General features: G+C 44.6%; 1 protein-coding gene across 1 annotated transcript in view; it reads right to left on the bottom strand.

Moving 5' to 3' along the window:
* The window catches only part of KATNBL1 (katanin regulatory subunit B1 like 1), a 33124-nt gene extending 12679 nt beyond the window's left edge, over nucleotides 1-20445 (bottom strand). Inside the window, exons 1-4 of the mRNA XM_056545437.1 lie at nucleotides 20212-20445; nucleotides 10495-10616; nucleotides 9700-9740; nucleotides 7272-7551 (exon numbers count right to left, since the gene is read on the bottom strand). Coding sequence (XP_056401412.1) covers nucleotides 7272-7551; nucleotides 9700-9740; nucleotides 10495-10602 — 429 coding nt within the window. The 5' untranslated portion in view covers nucleotides 10603-10616; nucleotides 20212-20445. The remainder of the gene's footprint in view (nucleotides 1-7271; nucleotides 7552-9699; nucleotides 9741-10494; nucleotides 10617-20211) is intronic.
* Nucleotides 20446-26353: the final 5908 nt, after the last annotated feature.

Genomic DNA, 26353 nt, shown 5'->3' with positions numbered 1-26353 from the left:
GGACAACAACCTTCCTCCTGAAAGCAGAATGATCTAAGGGGTATTGATAGGGTGCATTCACGTTTTTGCAGTACAGTTCCCGTATCAGGTTTTTATTAAAAAACGGATTCCTCAAAACCGTACTAAAACTGTATCAAAAACGTGTGTACAAATTTTAACCCGTATACGGTTTGAAAAATGATGTCTGGTTGCATCAGTTTTTGAAGAAAAAAAACAAACATACACGTTTTTAACTCTTCACTCCATTATGAATAAAGCTTCACTTGTTTGATTGAAATTCCAAGAAAACAAAACTGTGCAGTCAAAAAACGTATGGTGCAAACCGGATAGAACCGTAGGCACATACGGTTCTGTACAGTTCCCATTGCCTCCCATGTAAAAAAAAAATAAAAAAATAAAAATAAAAAAAAAAAAAAAAAGTGTACGGTTTAATACAGATTTTCACCCGGATCAAAAACCGCAGTAGGCTACGGTTTTGGGTACGGGAAAAAAAAAAAAACGGACAAAACCGTTCAAGATGCAAAACTGCAACCGGACGCATCGTTTGGCATACAGTTTTCAATATACGGTTCCATATGGTTTTCACATTGAAAACGTATACGGGATCTGTATTGCAAAAACGTGGTGTGAACCCACCCATAGACTGATGTCCAAGTGAAGGATCATCACTTAGAGGACATTTGACGTACTCAATGGCTATGCCTTAAAATGGGAAACCCCTTTTAAAAGGCCTCACCAAATTAAGGGGCACATGCCATTATGCTGTCAATTTACATTGGGCATGAAGAGGTTAACCAGAGGAATGTCCTTGGTCCTAACCTTTTGCGTCAGGTCTTGTGAAATTCTACTTTAGGCCATGTTCACACTTGCTGTGGAATTCTGCATAGAAAATCCTCATTAGGCCATGTTCACGTGGCATAAAATGTGCGGAATGTCTGCACGGAAAAAACCCGTGGACATTCCGCACATTTGCCCGATCCAGCAGGCGCTAGGCTGGTTGGAAATGAGCCGGTCTCATAGACAGCAATATATTTTCTTGTGGACGCCGCAGAAAGAATAGACTTCCCTGTTCTTTCTGCAGGCGCCAGAAGAAATTTCGCTGTGTACACAACTGTGGTGGATGAGGTAAAATGGCTATTTCAGAACATGCTTGCTAAAAAGGCCACTCACCTCCCTCTGCCCACTGCTTCTTCACTCACTAACTCCCCCCCCCTCCCATAGAGTATGAAAGAAATGTCTTAAGATGGCGCTTCCAGAGAGACTCCACCCAAAATGTTGAGACCCACGTGGAGGGCTAGGAACACCTACAGATGAAAGAAACCAACGTCCGGTTGCGATCCATTTCACAAGTGCAGCAGAATCCAATCAATGGAACTCTGCTGCACGGGAATGTCCGTGCGGACAACTCCCACAAGTTCTGCCCATTTGAAAAAAACTCGAAGTGAGAAGATTTTTAGGGCATAATGGAAGTCTTTTGTCGCGGATTTGTATCCATATCTGTGCAAAGATTTTCTGCCAGGTGTGAACGTGGTCATATACTGCAGCTTTAAAATACAAAAATAAATATTCGACAGTCAAATCCACAAGGAATGTCTGACTTGCATCCCGCTCCCACTGAATTTAAAGTGTATCCGTCACCAAAACTGACCTCTGAAATGTAGCCCCTTACGCACATACTCCTCACTGTACTATCTCCTAACATACCTTTATTTTATATTGTGGTGGCCGAAATAAAGCAAAAAGATTGTTTTTGTACTCCCCATAAAATCTCTCTCTCGTAGCCTTCAGGACATAAAATGAAGAAATGGATGGGTGCTGTGTCCCCCAATAAAGGCTACGAAAAAGATTTTACGGGAAGTAAAAAAAAAAAAATCTCCTTTTCTCGGTCGCTCTTCATTGGGGGACACCGATACTGATGGGACGTACCAAAGTAGTCCCCTAGGGTGGGGAAAACAATCACCAGAGAAATGGAAACAGTCCAGAGACCGAACCCACTCGACCGTAAGGTCTGCGGACGAGATCCCGGACAGAGACAACCGAGGCCCACAAACTGAGCTCCCGGAAGAACCCCCATCTATGGGAATGGACTAAGACGCCAAAAGGAAGAGAACGTCCTATGTAGAGACTCTAAACCTACGGTCTATATAGAGACACAAGAAAAGGGGGGGCTAGGAATCCAGATGGGCCAGAACCATCCCGGGGAGGAGGTAGGAAATCAACTCCAAGGAAGAGAGAACCAGACAGAGGGCTAGCTCGGCTGAGTTACAAAAATGGAAAAGGGCACAAGAGAGCCCCATCCAGATTCAAGAGAACATAGCAGAAAAAACGCCAGGGGAGAGCAGCGTACACCGAGCAGAAGACGAACACAGGAGGTGGAGACCAGAAAACCACTGGAAAAAAGAAAGATGGAGACCGGCTCCAGAGAGGCCTGGTGCCCAAAATCGATGACCTAGACAGCTTCAGCCCAAAAAACCCTGTTTCAGGGGCCCACCGCATACACCTTGGATGATCGGCAAACCTGACAGAGCGACCTCAGCGTCCGCCAGGATGCAAAATCTCATCAAGGGCACCCGACCAGTATCTTGTCTCGGTAGGGAGGGAGTAGAAGTCGTCCGTGAGCACGACGGGCATGGTATGGCACTCAGTGGTAGGGGAGAACAGTTAGTGAATATATCCCCGATAGTTTCTAAGGGATCGAGAATCCTTGGCAATAACCCGCCACGTCGGAACTTATAGCAGGACGCGGACGCCCCCTCAGTCACCCGGCCGCATGAAATAGGCGCTGGCCGCACGATCGGCTTTTGTTCATAGGTACAGGGATGGGAAGGTAGAACGATGCAGCCGGTTCCTCCCCCGCCAGGGAAGCGCCCGGCTGCATGGGACCAGAGACCCGCTGTCCCAAGAAAACTAACAAGGGGGGGAACTGCAGAGGGTCTCCACAGCAGATAAGGGAACATTGAGCCTGGCCGAAGCTAAGAGCAGTAAGCGGGCTTGTGCGCCCGCACTAAGGAACGCGGTCGGCCGGCTTGGGACCGGAGACCCGCTCCCTGTAGCTGTAGGTCTCCGGTCAGCCTAATAAAGAATGTGGCCAGGCCACTGCGACATAATAGTAGTAAGCGGGCTGTGTGCTCGCCACAAGGACACGGTCAGCTGCGTGGGACCAGAGACCCGCTGCCTGCAGCTGTAGGTCTCCAGTCCTTCTAATAAATAACTAAGAGTAGTAAGCGGTTTATTGCACACCCACTGGGAAAGCGGATGGCCGCATGGGACCGGAGACCCGCTGCCCCAGAGACTGAAATGGGGGCATTAGTAATGAGTCTCCGGCAGAATGAGAAGGGAACGTGGCCAGGGCAGTGTGCCTGGCAGCATCCATGTTGACAAGTGGGGCCAAAAGAGGGGGAGGGCAGGTCCACCAGACTGTCCCCTCCAGAATGAATGGCACCGGATGCCATGAGGGGTCCGGCCCAGCACAGCCATGTGTAATGGCGGCTGAGGAGCTGGGCACATCAGAGAAAGGCGACCCCCAGATGAGCGAGGGAGAGGGGGAAGGAGGGTTGTAGTACACTCACCCATGGCTCCATCTTCTCATACTCACCTTTAAGTCCTCAGCCAGCTTAAGGCCGCGCTGCATCACACCAGGCTGCCATAGCAAGGCGGGCAGGGGCAAAAGGGGGAACTGGACCCAAGGTACTACCTCGAGGCGCTGGCCATTGACGGCCCATACTCTTATGCACCGTGCCCCTTTGTCGCATGTGGGAGATCAGGTAGCGCCATGCTCCTGTCGCCTAACCTAGAAAAATAACAAAGGAAAAAGAACTAGACATACTGAGCTAGAAAATAATAAAATAAAAGACCAGGTCTGGGGAGCTCCCAGACATGTGTCTTGCCTCCTACTGACACTAAAACGGATTACCTCACTTCCAGTAGGCAGGTATATCCTGCCAGGGGGGAGCCAATTTTTTTTCCTAGTGTCAGCGCCTCCTAGTGGCAAGAGCATATACCCATCAGTATCGGGGTCCCCCAATGAAGAGCGACCGAGAAATAGGATTTTGTAAGTCTCCTAGACATCCCCGGCCTTTGACTAACACACAGGGCTTTTGGCCAGCAGCAGTGCGCCAGTACTGTGGTCTCTCCTGTTTGAACCTTGTCGGCCGCCCTGCTCATCACAGTCACTAGAGAGCTCCCTCTAGAGACTGAACAGCCTCCCAACCCAAGCAACAGGAATCAAAGCTTCACTGCGCATGTGCCAGAAACCACAGTACTGCCGCACATGCAGACTGCTCACACAGGGCGGATGCTGGCATGGTAGCCCTCAGCATCAATGAAAGCCCAGCGACGTCTGACAGAGAGGCATTTCGGATTGGCGCAGCTTCAGACGCGCTGGCCCCACCTCTAGGACAATGGTAACAGACTTACAAAGCCCCTTTTTTGCTCCTTTTCGCCACCACAATATAAAATAAAAAGGTGTATTAGGACATAGCACAATAAGGAGTGTGCACACGGGCCTATATAAATTGGCAGGAAGCTGCATAGGGCCCCATTCTTTCTGGCAGCCTCCAAGTCTTTGACTGTGAGCACATGATAAATGAGCTTTTACACCTGTTCACACTGGTGCTGCACTGTGCGGCGTCCATCGCTGTGGGGAAGCGCGGCCCAGGGACTGGTTCGGGCAGCATTGGGGCTTCTCTGCCAGTGGGTTGTTCCCCCTGTGGGCACTGGTGTTGCGGTGGTGGTGGTCGCCGCTCAGTGCGGCACCATTTTATGCTAGCAACGTTAGGGACCCGCTACTTACAGGTGGCCATGACGTGGCTAGCGGGCTTGCACTTCATGATCATTAAGTACACTAACGACCTGTTAGTTTAATGAATGTTGCTGAGAAGCCTTAGATCAAGGTGCATGTTGTGGATGTGCGACCAGGTCTGTTTTCTCCTCTATCTGAATTCACATTACAGGGGTCAGTATAGGTGGCAGATGCGCTTTAATGGGATTTCCACTAATCTGCTTTCCTCCTGGACATTTCCGACGAGGATCCAAATTCCGGTGGAAGAACAAATATGATCAATGTTCCCCTTGAATCCGGTAGTAAAAGCCAATAGGACACAAATTCTGCTTAAAATAAGTGCCAACTCCTCACCATTTCTGCTCCACTTCCAATGGAGCAGAAAGGGTGTGCACCCAAACAGGAATGCACCAAGGAGATTTCCCTCGCTGAATGCTATAGCGTGAACGAACCCTAAAGATAGTTGGCTTTTTCCTTTTTAAAGCAGTGTTTCCCAACCAGGGTGCCTCCAGCTGTTGCCAAACTACAACTCCCAGCATGCCCGGACAGCCAACAGTTGTCTGGGCATGCTGGGAGTTGTAGTTTTGCAACATCTGGAGGCACCCTGGTTGGGAAACACTGCTTTAAAAGGAGTACTCCAGTGAAAAACTTTTTTATTTATTTATTTTTTACTCAACTGGTGCCAGAAAGTTAAAGACTTGTAAATTACTTCTATAAAAAAAAAAATCTTAATCCTTCCAGTACTTATCAGCTGCTCTATGCTCCACAGAAAGTTATTTTCTGTCTGACCACAGTGCTCTCAGTTGACACCTCTGTCCATGTCAGGAACTGTCCAGAGCAGGATAGGTTTGCTATGGGGATTTGCTCTTACATGTACAGAGGTGTCAGCAGAGAGCACTGTGGTCAGACAAAAAAGAAAATCAAAAAGAAAAGAACTTCCTCTGTAGTATACAGCTTCTGATAAGTACTGTAAGGATTAAGATTTTTTTTATATAAGTAATTTACCAATCTATATAACTTTATGGCATCAGTTGATTTAAAAAATAAAATAAATAAAACAATAGTTTTCCACGGAAGTACCCCTTTAACTCCTTAAAGACTTTTATTTATACAATTTCGTTTTTTCCTCCTCGCCTTCTAAAAATCATTACTCTTAGATTTTCATCCACAGACTAGTATGAGGGCTTGTTTTTTGCGCGACCAGTTGTCCTTTGTAATGACATAACTCATTTTACCATAAAATGTATGGCGCAACCAAAAAAAATACTATTTGTATGGAGAAATTGATAAGAAAACCGCAATTTTTCAAATGTTTTAAAATTTTGTACCGCTGTCTTATTGTACCGCTTAAAAAAATTAATTGCAAACTTTTTCTCTGGCTTTTCTCTCCAAAAATAACGGCTGCTATTGAATATAATGGGGTTCATCAGGACCCGTTATCTGCTGGTATGCTCAGGCAAAATTACAGCCGGCAAAATGCAAAAAATAAATAAATAAGAAGAGGGAGTTTGACGGCTGAATTTGCCAGAGCAGATTGGCAGTGTGATAGGGGCCTTAGTGCGTTTAAAATCCCTCTATTTTGCTGACCTATAACTTTTTAAATTTTTCCGTATAAGAGCAAATTTTGTGCGTCGTGATCTGTGCTTTTTTTTGATACCACATTTGCATGTATAAAACTTAATACATTTATCAATTTATTTTTGAATAAAAGGTTATAAAAAAGCATCAATTTTGGAATTTAAATTTTTTTTACGTTTACGCTGTTCACCGTACGGGATAATTAACAATATATTTTGATAGTTCAGACTTTTACGCACGCGGCAATAACAAATCGGTTTATTTTAATAAATTTTTTTTTTTTTTTTTTTTACACTTTTTTGGGGGTAAAAATGGGAAAAACTGATGATTTCCATTTTTATTAGGGATGGGGATTTTTCAAATTTTTTTACTTTTAACTTTTTTTTCACTTTAATATAGGGGACTATTTATAGCAACCATTTGATTGCTAATACTGTTCAGGGCTCGATCTCAGACCAGAGCAGTAGACCCCTGGAGACGGATGGAGGCAGGTGAGGGGACCTCCGTCCGCCATTATGGATGATCGGATCCCCGCGGCAGCGATGCGGGCGATCAGATCATCCATTTAAAGTACCGCACTGCCGCAGATGCAGGGATCAATACTGTACTGATCACGGCTTCTGAGGGGTTAATGGCGGACATCCGTGCAATTGCAGCAATGTCCGCCATTACTGGCGGGTCCCTGGCTGCTGATAGCATCCGGGACCTGCCGTGCATGACGCGACCACCGCTTTGGTGGTCACGGCGGCGCGTAAATGTACATCATGATGCGTTAAATACCACGGCACCATGACGTCCATTTACGTCCATTGTCGTTAAGGGGTTAAAGGAATGGAGTGTAGTAAAGAATCAGGACAGATGGTTATTCTGATCAGGGATATTGCTCTGTTCGGCAGTGAATGAGAAGTCATACCTCTGCAAAGAAGCTGCTGTACTTTGAGGAGGCCCCTTCAGTCTGCGGGGAGCTGGAGTCACTGGGGTTCAGCAGGAAGGTGTGCCTGTCGTTCTGGAGCTTCTCATGCAGGTTCCCTGCCGCAACCTCATTTTCCTTATTTGCCATGTCACAGCCCCAGCCTTTCTGAAGCTGCTTTCTTCTGTAAGCGGGGCTCAGTGCTTGGTGTGGGGCTTTCCTCTTACAAACCACCACTTTGTAAAGCTGCTGATCACTGGTTGAAGGTTGCCGACCCGGAGTTCTGCAGGATATAGGAAAGTGAATTTATATGAATGACCCCATCATCAGCACTAACAGACCATTTAATGGCAGGAGGCTGCAAAATGACATTTCAAGAGTAAATTTCTTTTAATAACAGCACCACTCTTGTCCTCAGGTAGTGTGTAGTATTGCAGTCGTTCCTTTAAAGTAAATGGAGCAAAGTTGTTATACCACATCCAACCTGAGGACAGGTGTGGCGCCATTTTTGGAAGAAATGATCTGTGTTTTTCCAAAGCACCACTAAAGATAATCAGAAATACATTAAGGATATCTATGTTCACGAGGCAGAAAATCCGTCCGGAAAATTTCCGGCAGACATTCCACAGGGCGCCGGTAGAACAAGCAGGCACTAGGACCGCTCGGAAATGAGCCATCTCTATAGACCGCAATGCATTTCTGAGCTGAATCTGTAGAAAGAACAGAAATGTCTGTTCTTTTGGTGGACGCCGGAATCAGAATTTCTGCAGCAGAAACATCTGCCACAGAAATTCCGCCATGTGCACAGTGCAGCAGAATCCCATTAAAATCTATGGCACAATGGGAGATCCCGTAGCGTGAAGGAGCACTTAAAGGGGTACTCCGCTGCTCAGCGTTTGGAATAAACTGTTCTGAATGCTGGACCCGGGAGCTCGTGACACCACAATTTGTGCCGCCGAGGCTCGAATACGTTGGGAAAATGTCATGGCGACGTGTCTGTGCTCGGACAAGCACAGGCCCTATTCATGTCAATGGGCCTGAGCGTAGTCAGCTAGTGACTACATTCTGGTCATTTTCCCAATGTATTAGAGTTTTGCCTCGGACTGAAAATTGCTGCAAAACACGTTTCTCTGTCCAAGACAAAAACCTTTTATACCTCGGGAAGTGATCCGAATGTAGTCACTAGTTGGCTACATTCGGCCGTTGAAATGAATTCGGCCCGTGCCTGTCAGCACGTACACGTCCGCATGTCTTTTTGGCAGTTTCCTTAGGTATCCGCATCTGGGAGCCACAAATCGTGGTGTGAATGAGGCTCAAGAGGGATGGAGTAGGTCGGATTTCACCATCGATTTGATTCTGTGGGAAACAAGCTGCTGGGTATTTTTGCAGCAGCAGCTGAACCATCTTGTATAACTCCTGGTCATTACAATTACAATAGAGGCCCAGATTTATCAAACTGTGTGAGAGAAAATGGGGAGTGATTTTCCCACAGCGACCAATCACAGCTCAACTAACAAGCTCTGGTAAAGTGAAACCTAAGCTGTGATTGGTTGCTAAGGGAAAAATCACTCCACTTTTTACACACAGTTTGATAAATTTGGGCCAGTATGTATATATTTTGTAACCTCCCTCTAAACAACATTGTGGAGGTTGTGGTCACTATTGATTTAAAAGGGTTACTTCACCCCTAGACATCTCATGACATCACGGCCACGCCCCGAACGTGACGTAACGACCACGCCCCCTCAATGCAAGCCTATGGGAGGGGGCGTGACAGCCGTCACGCCCCCTCCCATAGACTTGCATTGAGGGGGCGTGGCCGTTACAGCAGGAGGGGGCGTGGCCGTGATGTCATGAGCCTCCAGAGCTGCACCCGATCCTCTAAACCAGTGTGCCTCCAGATGTTGCAAAACTACAACTCCCAGCATGCCTTTGGCTGTCCAGGCATGCAAAGGCATGCTGGGAGTTGTAGTTTTGCAACACCTGGAGGCACACTGGTTGGGAAACACTGTTCTAAACGAATGCCGGGTGCAGCAGGGAGATCGCGGACCCCCGCGATCAGACATCTTATCCCCTATCCTTTGGATAGGGGATAAGATGTCTAGGGGCAGAGTACCCCTTTAAGACAGTGTTTCCCAACCAGTGTAACTCCAGCTGCTGCAAGACTAAAACTCCCAGCATGCCTGGACAGCCAAAGGCTGTCCTGGCATGCTGGGCGTTGTAGTTTTGCAACAGCTGGAGGTACACTGATTGGAAAAACACTGTCCTATCCTTTTTTTTGACATGGCAAGGTGTCAGTTGTATATTACAGTGTCCCATTACATCCTATTGTGGTGAGAACACACCCAGTTAGTACATACTGGTACGTGTTCATAGCAAGGGGTTAATGGTTTTACTGCTTTAGACAAGTTCATCAAGATTTCAGACTCACCTGTTCACTACAGATACCGACTCTTCCTGTGCAATATTACCCTGTGGAATACAGAAGAATATTAGTGCATTAGAGCAAGAGATGTTCCTTTTCACCAAAACTTTGCACAAAAAAAAAAAAAAAAAAAAATGTATATAAAATATCTGTCACATTAAAAACCATGCTGGCCATCTATTTCAGAACTGTAAAGCCAGGGGCAACTAAAGAGGCTCTACAGAGTGCGAGCCTTGTAAAAGTGACTATAATGGGTTCGACAGACCCCTATAACTTAAACTATTTATTTTTTTTAAATGGAAAAGTATTTTTTTTAAATCAACTGGAGCGAGAAAGTTAAAACAGATTTGTAATTTACTTCTATTTAAAAATCGTAACCTTTCCAGTACTTATTAGCTGCTGTATACTACAGAGGAAGTTCTTTTCTTTTTGAATTTCTTTTCTGTCTGACCACAGTGCTCTCTGCTGACACCTATGTCCATAGCAGGAGAGGTTTGCTATAGGGATTTGCTTCTGCTCTGGACAGTTCCTGACACGGACAGAGGTGTCAGCAGAGAGCACTGTGGTCAGACAGAAATTAATTCAAAGAGAAAATAACTTCCTGTGGAGCATACAGCAGCTGATAAGTATTGGAAGGATTAAGATTTTTAAATAGAAGTAATTAAAAAATCTGTTTAACTTTCTGGCACCAGTTGATAAAAAAAAGTACCCCTTTAAGTACCAGGACGCAAGGGCATACCCATACGCCCTGAGCTAGTTAAAAGGTAGATTTGTGCCTATATTACGTGACATTGTCCGTACCTCCTTCATGTTCTGCTTGGCTGCAGCAGAGACCCTTTTCCTTGGGTGATCATTGGTACAACCCTCATCTAGGTCCCGCTTCTTGGCATCACTGGCTTCAAATGCCATAATCCCCGGATAGTCTGTGACCAGGAAAGAGAAGACAGAAAAAGTATTAGTAGAGTATACGCTCAAAATGGTAAAAAAAAAAAAAAATTATAATATTTATAATGTGTGTGTGTGTGTGTGTATATATAATATATATATATATATATATATATATATATATATATATATACACACACACACACACACACATATACACACACACATATATATATACACACACCTCAAAAAAAAAAAAAAGGAAACACTTAAACAACACAATGTAACTCCAAGTCAATGACACTTCTGTGAAATCACACTGTCCACTCAGGAAGAACACTGATTGACAATCAATTTCACATGCTGTTGTGCAAATGGAACAGACAACAGGTGAAAATTATAGGCAATTAGCAAGACACCCCAATAAAGGAGTGGTTCTGGATGTGGTGACCACAGACCACTTCTCAGTTCCTATGTTTACTGGCTGATGTTTTGGTCACTTTTGAATGCTGGCAGTGCTTTCACTCTAGTGGTAGCATGAGATGGAGTCTACAACCCACACAAGAGGCTCAGGTAGTGCAGCTCATCCAGGATGGCACATCAATACGAGCTGAGGCAAGAAGGTTTGCTGTGTCTGTCAGCGTAGTGTCCAGAGCATGGAGGCGCTACCAGGAGACAGGCCAGTACATCAGGAGACGTGGAGGAGGCTGGAGGAGGGCAACATCCCAGCAGCAGGACCGCTACCTCCGCCTTTGTGCAAAGAGGGACAGGAGGAGTACTGCCAGAGCCCTGCAAAACGACCTCCAGCAGGTCACAAATGGTCATGTGTCCACTCAAACGGTCAGAAACCGACTCCATGAGGGTGGTATGAGGGCCCGACATCCACATGCCAGAGATCACCAAGATTGGCAAATTTGTCACTGGCGCCCTGTGCTCTTCACAGATGAAAGCAGGTTCACACTGAGCAAATGTGACAGACATGACAGAGTCTGGAGACACCGTGGAGAACATTCTGCTGCCTGTAACATCCTCCAGCATGGCTGGTTTGGTGGGTGGCGGTGGGTCAGTAATGGTGTGGAGTGGCTTTTCTTTGGGGGCCGCACAGCCCTCCATGTGCATGCCAAACGACCGTCAGACCCCTTATGACCGTCAGACCCCTTATGAGACCATATGCTGGTGCGGTTGTCCCTGGGTTCCTCCTAATACAAGACAATGCTAGACCTCATGTGGCTGGAGTGTGTCAGCAGTTCCTGCAAGAGGAAGGCATTGATGCTATGGACTGGCCGCCCGTTCCCCAGACCTGAATCCGATTGAGCACATCTGGGACGTCTCGCTCCATCCACCACAGACTGTCCAGGAGTTTGCGGATACTCTAGTCCAGGTCTGGGAGGACATCCCTCAGGAGACCATCCGCCACCTCATCAGGAGCATGCCCAGGCATTGTAGGGAGGTAATACGGGCACGTGGAGTCTAAACACACTACTGAGCCTCATTGTGACTTGTATTAAAGGACATTATGTCAAAGTTGGATCAGCCTGTAGTGGGGTTTTCCACTGTGATTTTGAGTGTGACTCCATATCCAGACCTCCATGGGTTGATTTCCATTGATAATTTTTGTGCGATTTTGTTGTCAGCACATTCAACTATAAGAGGAAAGTATTTCATATCAGATCTAGGATGTGTTATCTTAGTGTTCCCTTTATTTTTTTGAGCAGTGTGTGTATATATATTAGGGATCGACCGATTATCGGTTCGGACGATATTATCGGCCAATAATCACGATTTTGGGCATTATCGGTAATTACCTTGCCGATAATGCCTCGCCCCCCGACCGTTTTATAATTACCTGTTCCCGGGGCCCACGCTACTTCTGGCTCCTGCTGCGTCCTGCGTTACGCTGTGCGCAATGACGAGTGACGTGACGTCACCGTCAGTGCGCACAGTGACAGCTCAGGATGATGCCAACGGAGTAAGATGTAGAGTGGACCCCGTGCCCCGGTAATAGGTAATTATAAAACCGGGGATGGGGGAGGCAATGGGGGTGGATAAATAGCCGATCTGCAGCGGTGTCGCGGGGGGGATGAATAGCCGATAACTTATTCCGATATTCCGGTATAAGTTATCGGCTATCGGCCCTAACCTACACCGATTATCGGTATCGGCCCTAAAAAACAGATATCAGTCGATCCCTAATATATATGTTTGTGTGTGTGTACTAGTGCATAGGTGTCAAACTTGCAGCCCTGCAGCTGTTGCCAAACTACAAATCCCAGTATGCCCTATTTGATTTGTCAATGATTTCCATTAAAGATTCATCGGCCAACACAAACTTTTATTAGGGAAAGGGTTAAATCCCATTTTTTTTACTTTTTCTTTTCCACTTCGGATGCCGAGGAGGAAGGTAGGGACCCTCTGCGTGTGTCCTCATCTGATCGGGACACTGCGGTGATCCTGATCAGCCCGACTGAGCTGCCGGGATGCATTTTGTATTTTACATTTTAAACATGGTCATCAACTTTGATCACCGCTTCCAAAGATTTAATGCCAAACATCAGCCTTAACGGCGATGTCCAGCATTAGCCACGGGTCCTGGCTGCTGATAGCAGCCAGGACCATGCGGGTATGATAGGAGCTCAGCTCCTGAGCTCGCTTCATAACTCTGCAATGCCGCAGCGCAGTTTATAAATGGTGTTCTGCAGCAAGGGTTAAATATGATTTAAAAATATATATTTATACCGTCCCCTTTTTCTTTTATACCTGCGATGAGGCCTCTTCATTGCTCGGTTATCTGGGGTGGTGCAGGACCTGCCGGGTGCGAGGACATCATTTCATTGCGCAGCAGGAAAGAGGAGCAAAGGAGAAGGTCCTGCACCACAAACAGAACAGAGGCCTCAACATCGGGGTGAAGGCAAAGGCAGTGCGATTTTTACAATTACCTTTTGGAAAGGACTTACTGGGGGAAACAAATTGGGACCTGTACCTAACAGGAGGTTCCCTGACATCCTTACTACTGGGGCTTCTACCTAACAGGAGGATTTTTCTACTTTCTTATCTTCTGGTGACTTCTAAAGGGAAGGATGGCCTACCTATCTTCAGAGGGCTTATACCAAATAGGAGGGATTCCCTACCTACCTTTCAGGGACTTTTTTACATAATAGAATGATTCCCTACCTAACTATTGGGGACATACCCTGTCATAAATTTTTGTAATTTTTGCTCCCAAAGATGCGCTAGGTCTGTCTTATTTCTCCATGAAGAATCCACAGTGTACAGTGGATTATTTAGTCCCCCCCCCCCTCCCCTCAGTATCATCCCCATGCCGTGGATTGAATCCACTGGCACAGAACAGGGGTGATGCTGGGGGAGAGTTTAGAGAATCCAGTGGGGTTCATGAGTCTCCCCCCCCCCCCCCTTTACCAGACATTATCCTCTGTGTGTCTGTGCCTCACAGTGCCCGCCTCACGCCCCGCGTTACTCACTGTTGCAGAGCGAGGAGCAGGCGGCGGTGGTTACCGTAGTCTGGGTGTGACAGCGCGGGCTGGGACGACAAGTGATGTCCCCCTGTGCAATGTCAGGAGCATCACTCGTCATCCAGAGAGACGGCCGCCACAGCTCACTGGTTTAATGGAACCGTGCGCTACCTGTGCAGCTTGGGCTGGGCCTTATATTCGGGGAGAGGCCTTATATTCGGGGAGAGGCCTTATATTTAGCCAGAATGAAAAAGGAACAATAGGTCTTATTTTCAGGGAAAGACAGTATCATCATTAGGAGTGTGAGTAAGGACCACAGGTTCGATGTTTAGCTGACAAGGCCTAGAGCCGCTGCCAGACCAACAGCAGAATTATACTTTTAATTAATTCCACTGCTACAAAAAACTTAATTTATCCCACATCAAATCAAGTCAAACAAACAAAAACTACTGGGAAAAGTGAAGGTATAAAAGGCAAAGACATGTCCCTATATACCCACTCTACACTTACCCCTTATCACACTGCAGGTATCATCCTGCTTCTTTACTACTGTTATTTTACAATAACGGATGAAAAATAAAAAACGGATGCAATAACTGGTAATAACGGATGATAACTGACGACCATCATCCGTTATTTTTAATGTTTTTCTTCTTAAAAAACCTGATGTTGTTCATCCGTTATTACCAGTTACATCCATTTTTTTAAATCAGGTTTTTAACCCTTTTTGTTGTAAAGCTGTACAGAGCATGCTCAGAGCAAAAAAAGGATGTTAAAAAACCTGACAATAACTGATGGTAACGGATGTTTTTTTTTTTTTTTTTTTTTTTTTTTTTTTTTTTTTTTTTAACATCCGGTTCCCATCGACTTCAATGTAAAATTTTAACGTCCATTTTTTTCACCATTATTTCTTTTGCCAGACCAAAAATTAGTGCATGCACCGTCTTTTGTGCCGGCAAAAACGTACATGCCTGATGCAAAAGGATGTTCAAAAAATCCCATTTACATAATTGGGACTTTTTGCCGGGAGTAATAACGGAGGTTTTTCCAACCAAGGTGCCTCCAGCTGTTGCAAAACTACAACTCCGGGCATGCTGGGAGTTGTAGTTTTGCAACAGCTGGAGGCACCCTGATTGGAAAACACTGACACACAAAGTTAGCCATATCACTGTCGGACGCGTTTCACTTTGACCTGTGGCTTGAAGTCATCAGGGGGAAAAAAAAAAAAACGATAAAATAAGATAAAAATAAGACTGGAATATCTTCAGTACATGCTACAAAATTCTGTATGAATAAGGCTGGTCTGTCCGGCTGAAACGCGTAACCTTGTGTCCTGCTGTCCTATGGCTTGAATCTACAATAAATTTTGGCTTTTATTGCACGTTATCCTGCGCTGGACCATCTATTTCTTCATTGCTATCTTGGTGTTGGTTCACACGGTGCCGTGCGACAGGCGTCTGGCTGGAAGGGTGAGCTGAGTTATCCTATACTCTTATGCTACAAAATTATACAATCAGACTACAACATGTAACATGCACACCTAGACAGATCCTGGTATACTAGAACTAGGGATCGACCGATATCTATTTTTTAGGGCCGATACCGATAATCTGTGGAGGTTAAGGCCGATAGCCGATAACTTATACCGATATCCCGGTATAAGTTATCGGCTATTTATCCCCCCCCAATTCCGCTGCAGATCATTGATTTAAAGCGGGTGCTTTAAATCAATGAACTGCAGTGGCTTTTGCGGTGCCAGAGACCGCAGCCGCTACCCGCTTCTTTCCCCCTGCCTGTCCTGAGGTCCTACTGAGTCCTACCACCGCCGCTGGCCCCCCCCCCCCCCCCCCTACCTATCCTCTGGCTAGAGACCGCCGCCCGCTTCTCTCCCCCTGCTGGTCCTTAGTCCGACCAACGCCGCTGCCCCATTGCCTCCCCCATTCCCAGTTTTATAACTACCTGTTCCCGGGGTCCGCGCTACTTCTGGCTCCGGCGGCGTCCTGAGCTGTCACTGTGCGCACGGTGACGTCGCGTTGAGGACATCACTCGACATTGCGCAGCACAGCGTAACACAGGACACCGCAGGAGCCAGAAGTAGCGCGGACCCCGGGAACAGGTAATTATAAAACTGGGGATGGGGGAAGGCAATGGAGCAGCGGCGGCGGTCTCTGGTCGGGGCAGTGGGGGGTGCGCTGCGTTGCAGTTTTGCGGTCGGTGCATTATCGGATTATAGGTAAGGTAATTGCCGATAACGATAACATCCAAAATCGTGAATATCAGCCGATAATATCGGCCAAACCAATTCCTAACTAGAACGTTTACACACAACAGTGTTTCCGAATCAGGGTGCCTCCAGCTGTTGCAAAACTACAACTCCCAGCATGCCCGGACAGCCGTTGGCTGTCCGGGCATGCTGGGAGTAGTAGTTTTGCAACAGCTGGAGGCACCCTGGTTGGGAAACACTGACACACAATGTTAGCCATATCACTGTCTGACGTGTTTCACTTTGACCTGTGGCTTGAAGTCATCAGGGGAAAAAAAAAAAAAAAAAGGCCAGGAACAACTGGCCCCTAATAGGCAGAAGTCATTATAAATGGAAGAGGTAATCATTTCCATCCATAGAATATATCGTTCCAGCTGCAAAAGTGAGGAGCTACTGCTGGTCCCATTATCCAGCAACGTGGTGAGGAACGACAACACTGGGCGAGTGCAGCCCCAATAATGACGGAGGCAGTCACTGCTCTGAGGAGGTTACTTCCTGAAGTCTATTTACACTCATTAGCCACTATTAGGTTTAAAAAAAAATAAAAAATGTAAATGATTTTTTTATACCTAATCCAACTCAATGCATTTAGGTATGTGGATGTGGTCAAGACAACTTGCTGAAGTTCAAACCAAGCATCAGAATGGAGAAGAAAGGGGATTTGAGTGACTTTGTACGTGGCACGGTTGTTGGTGCCAGATTGGCTGGTTTCACAAACTGCTGATCTACTGGGATTTCCACACACAACCATCCCTAGGGTTTAGAGAAATGGCCAACAAGAGAAAATATCCAGTGAGCTGCAGTTGTGTGGCCGAAAATGCCTTGTTGATGTCTGAGGTCAGAGGAGAATGGGCAGACTGTTTACAACCAAGGTATGAAGAATACCATCTCTGAACGCACAACATCCAATCTTGAAGCAGATGGGCTACAGCAGCAGAAGACCACACCGGGTGCCAAACCGGTCAGCTAAGAACAGGAAACAATTCCCACAGGCTCACTAAGAGTGGACAATGGAAGACTGGAAGAAAGTTGTCTGGTCTGATGGGTTGATTCCAGCTGTGACATTCAGGTGACGGGGTAAACATGAAAGTCATCATGTCCATATGGGGGAACTGTGTGATGTCATCATGTCCATATGGGGGAACTGTGTGATGTCATCATGTCCATATGGGGGAACTGTGTGATGTCATCATGTCTATATGGAGAACTGTGTGATGTCATCATGTCCATATGGGGGAACTGTGTGATGTCATCATGTCCATATGAAGGAACTGTGTGATGTCATCATGTCCATATGGAGGAACTGTGTGATGTCATCATGTCCATATGGAGGAACTGTGTGATGTCATCATGTCCATATGGAGGAACTGTGTGATGTCATCATGTCCATATGGAGGAACTGTGTGATGTCATCATGTCCATATGGGGGAACTGTGTGATGTCATCATGTCCATATGGGGGAACTGTGTGATGTCATCATGTCCATATGGGGGGGAACTGTGTGATGTCATCATGTCCATATGGAGAACTGTGTGAGGTCATCATGTCCATATGGAGAACTGTGTGATGTCATCATGTCCATATGGAGAACTGTGTGATGTCATCATGTCTATATGGAGAACTGTGTGATGTCATCATGTCTATATGGAGGAACTGTGTGATGTCATCATGTCCATATGGAGGAACTGTGTGATGTCATCATGTCCATATGGAGAACTGTGTGATGTCATCATGTCTATATGGAGAACTGTGTGATGTCATCATGTCTATATGGGGCAAAATCTATGAGGAACGTTTCCAGCACCTTGCAGAAAGTATGTCACCGGCATAAGGGGTCCAATCCCGTACTAACAAGGTGTACCTAATAAAGTGGCCAGTACTGATCCTGAGTTATATCCTGTATTATACTCCAGATCAGTACTCACTATTCTGCTGGTGAGGTCACTGTGTACATACATTACATTACTTATCCTGTACTGATCCTGAGTTATATCCTGTATTATACTCCAGAGCTGTACTCACTATTCTGCTGGTGAGGTCACTGTGTACATACATTACATTACTTATCCTGTACTGATCCTGAGTTATATCCTGTATTATACTCCAGAGCTGTACTCACTATTCTGCTGGTGAGGTCACTGTGTACATACATTACATTACTTATCCTGTACTGATACGGAGTTATATCCTGTATTATACTCCAGAGCTGTACTCACTATTCTGCTGGTGAGATCACTGTGTACATACACTACATTACTTATCCTGTACTGATCCTGAGTTATATCCTGTATTATACTATGGAGCTGTACTCACTATTCTGCTGGTGAGATCACTGTGTACATACATTACATTACTTATCCTGTACTGATCCTGAGTTATATCCTGTATTATACTATGGAGCTGTACTCACTATTCTGCTGGTGAGGTCACTGTGTACATACATTACATTACTTATCCTGTACTGATCCTGAGTTATATCCTGTATTATACTCCAGAGCTGTACTCACTATTCTGCTGGTGAGGTCACTGTGTACATACATTACATTACTTATCCTGTACTGATCCTGAGTTATATCCTGTATTATACTCCAGAGCTGTACTCACTATTCTGCTGGTGAGGTCACTGTGTACATACATTACATTACTTATCCTGTACTGATCCTGAGTTATATCCTGTATTATACTATGGAGCTGTACTCACTATTCTGCTGGTGAGATCACTGTGTACATACATTACATTACTTATCCTGTACTGATCCTGAGTTATATCCTGTATTATACTATGGAGCTGTACTCACTATTCTGCTGGTGAGGTCACTGTGTACATACATTACATTACTTATCCTGTACTGATCCTGAGTTATATCCTATATTATACTCCAGAGCTGTGCTCACTATTCTGCTGGTGAGGTCACTGTGTACATACATTACATTACTTATCCTGTACTGATCCTGAGTTATATCCTGTATTATACTCCAGAGCTGTACTCACTATTCTGCTGGTGAGGTCACTGTGTACATACATTACATTACTTATCCTGTACTGATCCTGAGTTATATCCAGTATTATACTCCAGAGCTGTACTCACTATTCTGCTGGTGAGATCACTGTGTACATACATTACATTACTTATCCTGTGCTGATCCTGAGTTATATCCTGTATTATACCCCCAGAGCTGTACTCACTATTCTGCTGGTGAGGTCACTGTGTACATACATTACATTACTTATCCTGTACTGATCCTGAGTTATATCCTGTATTATACTCCAGAGCTGTACTCACTATTCTGCTGGTGAGGTCACTGTGTACATACATTACATTACTTATCCTGTACTGATCCTGAGTTATATCCTGTATTATACTCCAGAGCTGTGCTCACTATTCTGCTGGTGAGGTCACTGTGTACATACATTACATTACTTATCCTGTACTGATCCTGAGTTATATCCTGTATTATACTCCAGAGCTGTACTCACTATTCTGCTGGTGAGGTCACTGTGTACATACATTACATTACTTATCCTGTACTGATCCTGAGTTATATCCTGTATTATACTCCAGAGCTGTGCTCACTATTCTGCTGGTGAGGTCACTGTGTACATACATTACATTACTTATCCTGTACTGATCCTGAGTTATATCCTGTATTATACTCCAGAGCTGTACTCACTATTCTGCTGGTGAGGTCACTGTGTACATACATTACATCACTTATCCTGTATTGATCCTGAGTTATATCATTTTATACTGCAGAGCTGCACTAGTACTGCTGTCCCGCCTATAGCCATGAGGGGGCGCACTAGTGTAGCAGCAGATACAACACAACAGCCCGCAGTATTCCCGGCCTACCCCCGCAGCCTCCACCCCGCACCCCCGGTCACCCCAAACACCGTCTCACCGGCTCATGGCCCTGCCGTGGGGTCACTGTCTGCTCCGCTCTCGCTCTCCTCCCGCTCCGGTCACCGGGATAGGACTTCACTGTACAACAAGCAGTCGCTTCCTCCTGACAGAACGCTGCGCCATTCAAACTGCCCCGCAGGGCATTCTGGGTAAGCAACAACCGCTGTCAATCACACCCTTTCCTCGGTTTCCTGTGATTGGCTGACAGTGCATAAATGGGCGGGACCAATGTGCTTCTACGAGAATTACGTAAGGGGAGAGCAGGCGTAAAGTTTTTTTTTTTATTAGAGTCATGTGACCTGGCGTCACGTCTCTGTACGTACCGTTCTAGTAGCTTGTCAGCCGCCTGTCAGAACGTTCCAGGACGCGTAGTGACGCGTGAGGTGACGTGTCTGGCGTCTTCTGTGAAACTTTACAGCAGTGCTAATGCATGATGGGAGTTGTAGTTTTCCAACAGGTTGGAGACGGGGAGTATACGCTGCCTTACTTGTTGTACGGGCTGCAGTGAGGGACAAACTTGTCCCTTAGTTACGTTGAATCACGTGACTTAGGTTACTTTTCCATATTATTACTATTATTATTATTTTTTACTTATTTTTTAATGTTAGTTTATGACTAGTCTCCAAAACAACAGATGTAGCAAAACTACAACTCCCAGCATGCCCGGACAGCCAACGGCTGTCCGGGCATGCTGGGAGTTGTAGTTTTGCGGAACAAGTTGTTCTTTTTTAATGCTGCCATAAATGTGATTGGTTAATTTTTATTAACTCTTTTTTTGCTAGTCAAATGTAAAGAAATGCGATTTTGTCATTCATTCCTTCATGAAGTTTAAATTTACGCCATTTACCATACGCCAGAAATACCGTTATAGCTTTGTTCTGCGATTAGTATTTATATAGGATTTTTTTTTTAATTATATTAACTACATTGCCTTATCAGAAACATTTAAATAGAAAATAAGAATCTTTACTATTGCCAGATTACTACTTTTTTCAATTTTTTCCGCCTGATGGCGATATGTTAGGGCCCGATTGTTATTGGGCAAACTTTTCGTTTTTATTGCTACCATTTTGGAATATGATGGATAGAAAGGAAAAATATAATTTTATATTTTTTTGGGGAGAGGTGGGGAATCTTTATATATATATATATATATATATATATATATATATATATATATATATATATATTTATATTGTATAAAAGGTTGTATAAAATGTATAAATTAAATATATATACAATAAAGTATTATATATATATATAATTATTTATTTTATATATATTTAATTAATACATTGTATACAACTTTTTTTTTTTTTTTTCACTAGTCCCAAAAGGGGACTGACAGCAATTTATAACACTGACAGGCTATGTACTCAGCCATGCGGCACAGCCGGGTACACAGACACCCATGACAAGCCTGGGGGGGCCTTCATAAGACCCCCGGCTGCCATGGCAGAAGATCAATAAAATGGAGGAAAAAAACGGAGGTAGCGCCGGGTGCAGTGTAGGTCTTTATCCGGTATAGGTAGGTACCCGGGGGGGGGGGGTAGCATGTTTGTTTTTACAGCATAAGTAATCAAAGAAATTAATAAATATAAAGCAAGACGCGTTTCGGGAGTCACAGCTCCCTTTTTCAATTGCAGGTGGTTGCTGTATCAGCAACCACCTGCAATGGAAAAAGGGAGCTGTGACTCCCGAAACGCGTCTTGCTTTATATTTATTAATTTCTTTGATTTCTTATGCTGTAAGAATAAATTATTTTGCATCAATACCCACGACTTGGGGGTTACTTCCTTGGGAGCGCCAACGCAGCTTTTTCTCTCCAATACTTCTACATGGCAGAAGATCGGACAGCCGGGGATCGCCGGGGCTGTGATGCTGCAGGTAAGCTGTTCAGGCACTCTTCATATACAGCGGTCAGGATTGGACCGCGGCATGTGAAGGGTTAAAGGGGTACTCTGATGGAAAAAATTTTTTTTAAATCAACTGGAGCCAGAAAGTTAAACAGATTTGTAAATTACTACTATTAAAAAAAATCTTAATCCTTCCAGTACTTATTAGCTGCTGAATACTGCAGAAGAAATTATTTTCTTTTTTGATCACAGAGCTCTCTGCTGACATCTCTGTCCATTTTAGGAACTGACCAGAACAGCATATGTTTGCTGTGGGGATTTTCTCCTATTCTGGACAGTTCCTAAAATGGACAGAGATGTCAGCAGCAGAGAGCTCTGTGTTCCAAAAAGAAAATAATTTCTTCTGTAGTATTCAGCAGCTAATAAGTACTGGAAGGATTGAGACTTTTTAATAGAAGTAATTTACAAATCTGTTTAACTTTCTGGCACCAGTTGATTTAAAAAAAAAAAAGTTTTCCATCAGAGTACCCCTTTAAATCAAGGCTTGACGACTAAAATAAAATTTGGTGGCGCCCAGGTTTTTGTCTGCCATTTCCAATCAGGATTGTCCATCCTTTAGAAAAAAACAAAAACATTTTTATTTACCTCCATCTCCGTTCCTGCACTGATCCCCGATTCTGGCTGCAGTCCCTGGTCTGGACCGCTGCAGCCAAAAGACATCCCTGCTGTACACCAGAGCGCCGGCAAAAGACATCAGATGATGAACACCGGAGGCAGAACAGGGGATCAGTGTGGGAATGGAGGGTGATGTGAGTAAAACTGTAAAAAGATGAGAGGACACTTATGACTGTGACACACAGGGGGGAAATGAGTGGACATTATTAACTGACACACGGGGGGAGATTAGGGGGACATTATTATCTGACAAACATATAGGGGGTGAGGGAACGGTAATTACTGACAAACGGGGGGTGATTAGTGGACAGAAATAACTGTGACACAAGGGGAGATGAGGGGACAGAAATAACTGAAACACGGGGAGGAGGAAGGGACAGATATAACTGATGCAAGGGGGAGATGAGGGGACAGTAAAAACTGACACAGGTGAGATGAGGGGACAGGTATACCTGACACACAGGAGAGATGGGACAGTAATAACTGTGACACACGAGATGATGAGGGGCAATAATAACTGACACACGGGGAGGAGGAGGGGACAGTAATAACTGTGACATACGGGAAGATGAGGGGACACTAATGAGAAACATTAAGGGGACATTAAAGGGTACTCCGGTGGAAAACTTTTTCTTTTAAATCAACTGGTGCCAAAAAATTAAACAGATTTGAAAATTACTTCTATTAAAAAATCTTTATCCTTCCAGTACTTATTAGCTGCTTAATACTGCAGAGGAAATGATTTTCTTTTTGGAACACAGAGCTCTCTGCTGACATCACGAGCACAGTGCTCTCTGCTGATATCTCTGTCCATTTTAAAGGGGTACTCTGGTGCTAAGACATCTTAAGATGTCTGATCGCGGGGGACCCGCCGCTGGGGACCCCCGTGATCTTGCACGCAGCACCCCTTTACAATCCGTACAATCAGACTGATTGTAAAGGGGTGCTGCGTGCAAGATCACGGGGGTCCCCAGTGGCAGAACCCCCGGGATAAGATGTCTTAGCGCCGGAGTACCCCTTTAAGAACTGTCCAGAGTAGGAGAAAATCCCCATAGCAAACATATGCTGCTCTGGACAGTTCCTAAAATGGACAGAGATGTCAACAGAGAGCATTGTGGTCATGATGTCAGCAGAGAGCACTGTGTTCCAAAAAGAAAAGAATGTCCTCTGTAGTATTCAGCAGCTAATAAGTACTGGAAGGATTAAGATTTTTTAATAGAAGTAATTTACAAATCTGTTTAACTTTCTGGCACCAGTTGATTAAAAAAAAAAGTTTTCCACCGGCGTACCCCTTTAAAACTACAATTCCCTTCAGCCCTGTGGAGGATGATCTTCCTTCCACCCGGCGGTCGCTCCACCCATTGAAGCACTGCCATGCTCCCTTTCAACATCTGACTAGTGATATAATGACTGGGCCAAAAAGAGCACTAGGAACTAAATACCTAGACCTTAAAGGGGTACTTTTTTATTTTATTTTTTTTTTAAATCAACTGGTGCCAGAAAGTTAAACAGATTTGTAAATTATTTCTATTAAAAATTTACCCTTCCAGTACTTTTTAGAAGCTGTATGCTACAGAGGAAATTCTTTTCTTTTTGAATTTCTTTTTTGTCTTGTCCACAGTGCTCTCTGCTGACACCTGATGCCCGTATCAGGAACTGTCCAGAGCAGTTGAAAATCCCCATAGCAAACCTATGCTGCTCTGGACAGTTCCTGACAGAGACAGAGGTGTCAGCAGAGAGCACTGTGGACAAGACAAAAAAGAAATTAAAAAAGAAAATAATTTCCTCTGTATTATACAGCAGTTAATAAGTACTGAAAGGGTAAAGATTTTTAAATAGATGTAATTTACAAATCTGTTTAACTTTCTGGCACCAGTTCAGTTCATAGGCAAAATAAAAAGGTTTTCCACCGGAGTACCCCTTTAAGACTTTCCAAACACATTGTATATGTATATGATGTACGACCAAATGTTTGTATATATGTCTGTCAATGGGTATGAGATGTCCATCACATGAGGAACTGCTTTCCTATGCAGAAGCACCATATGGAATACAGACACGGTACCATGTGAGTCCAGATTTTCAACCATATTCTGTATATGGTAGTGGGCTCCAAACTGTGGACCTCCAGATGTTCCAAAACTACAACTCACAGCATGCCCGGACAGCCAACTGCTGTCCGGGCATGCAGCGAGTTGTAGATTTGGAACATCTGGAGGTCCACAGTTTGAAGACCACTGGTGTATGAGAGTTGCTACAACACAATAAAAGTGTAATGCGGACACACTGTACAGTATACGGGCTATGTGTTATAGTCATCCCGTGCCTCCAGTCCTGACATTTCATAACACGGAGAAGCACATTATGCCTGTCTCGCTTTCTACACATTTCAATCACACAAGTCATCATGTTCCTCCTCCACCAGAACAAGCAAAGCAAATTTGTCGGCACGCCTAGAAGATGTACAGTAAATGTGGATTACATCACCGACCTGGGAATAACACACTAGCATCAGACCCATATATTTTTTGGCTGTCTTAAAGGGGTTATCCACCAAAAGGTGACTTTAGTACTTACCTGCCAGACAGTAATGGACATGCCAAGGAAGGATTCGTGCTTGTCTTGGGGATAAATGGCTATTTCCTGTTGGAGTTCCCTCCCTCCAACTACAAGTCCCAGGATCCCTTGTTTGTAAGTGTGAGGTCACTTTTCTCCCTCCCACACATCAATCACCCCACCCAGTGCAGCACAGCTAAGCTCCCTTCCATGTGTGCTGTGATTAAAACTACAATTCCCTGCAGCCCTGTGGAGAACGATCTCCCTCTCACCCATTGAAGCACTGCCATGCTCCCTTTTAACACCAGATTAGTGATGTAATGTCTCGGGCAGCACTGCAAACTGAGAAAATCCCGAGACAGCACAATAGGTATTCTGTTAAGAATGAACATTGGGGCAAAGATCCCATAAGAATGGTAAGACCACCATGAAACACAGGTTCAGACACTATATTATGAACTACACTTACTTTACAGCCTTTGTAGCACAGTCAAATTAAAAAATTAAAAAAATCCCGGAATACCCCTTTAAGGGAAATATATGACCTTATTTTTTTCACTTAAATTGTTTGTTTAGCTAAGAAAATATATTTTTATTTACACTATTAGGGAATATTGAGTTACAAGGGAGGGGTCTCTTGCTGAGGATCCCGATATCTTGGTCAGAGTGTAGACAAGTTACAAAGAGGAGGACCTGTTCTGTCCTGCATTACACAGATGAACCATTGATTTAAAGGGGAACTCCAGTGGAAATTTTTTTTTTTCAAATCAACTGGTACCAGAAAGTAAAAAAGATTTGTAAATTACTTCTATTTAAAAATCTTAATCCTTCCAGTACTTATCAACTGCTGTATATTACAGATATACTACAGAGAAATTTGGGAAGTTCTTTCCAGTCTGACCGCTGTGCTCTCTGTCCGTGTCAGGAAGTGTCCAGAGCAATGAGTTTTCTATGGAGATTTGCTTCTAATTTGGACAGTTCCTGACACGGACAGAGGTGTCAGCAGAGAGCACTGTTGTCAGACTGGAAAGAACTTCACAAATTTCTCTGTAG

This window comes from Hyla sarda, chromosome 11 (assembly GCF_029499605.1).
Source record: "Hyla sarda isolate aHylSar1 chromosome 11, aHylSar1.hap1, whole genome shotgun sequence".
NCBI classification, from domain to species: domain Eukaryota; kingdom Metazoa; phylum Chordata; class Amphibia; order Anura; family Hylidae; genus Hyla; species Hyla sarda.
This window is presented reverse-complemented; position numbering and strand designations above follow the sequence as displayed.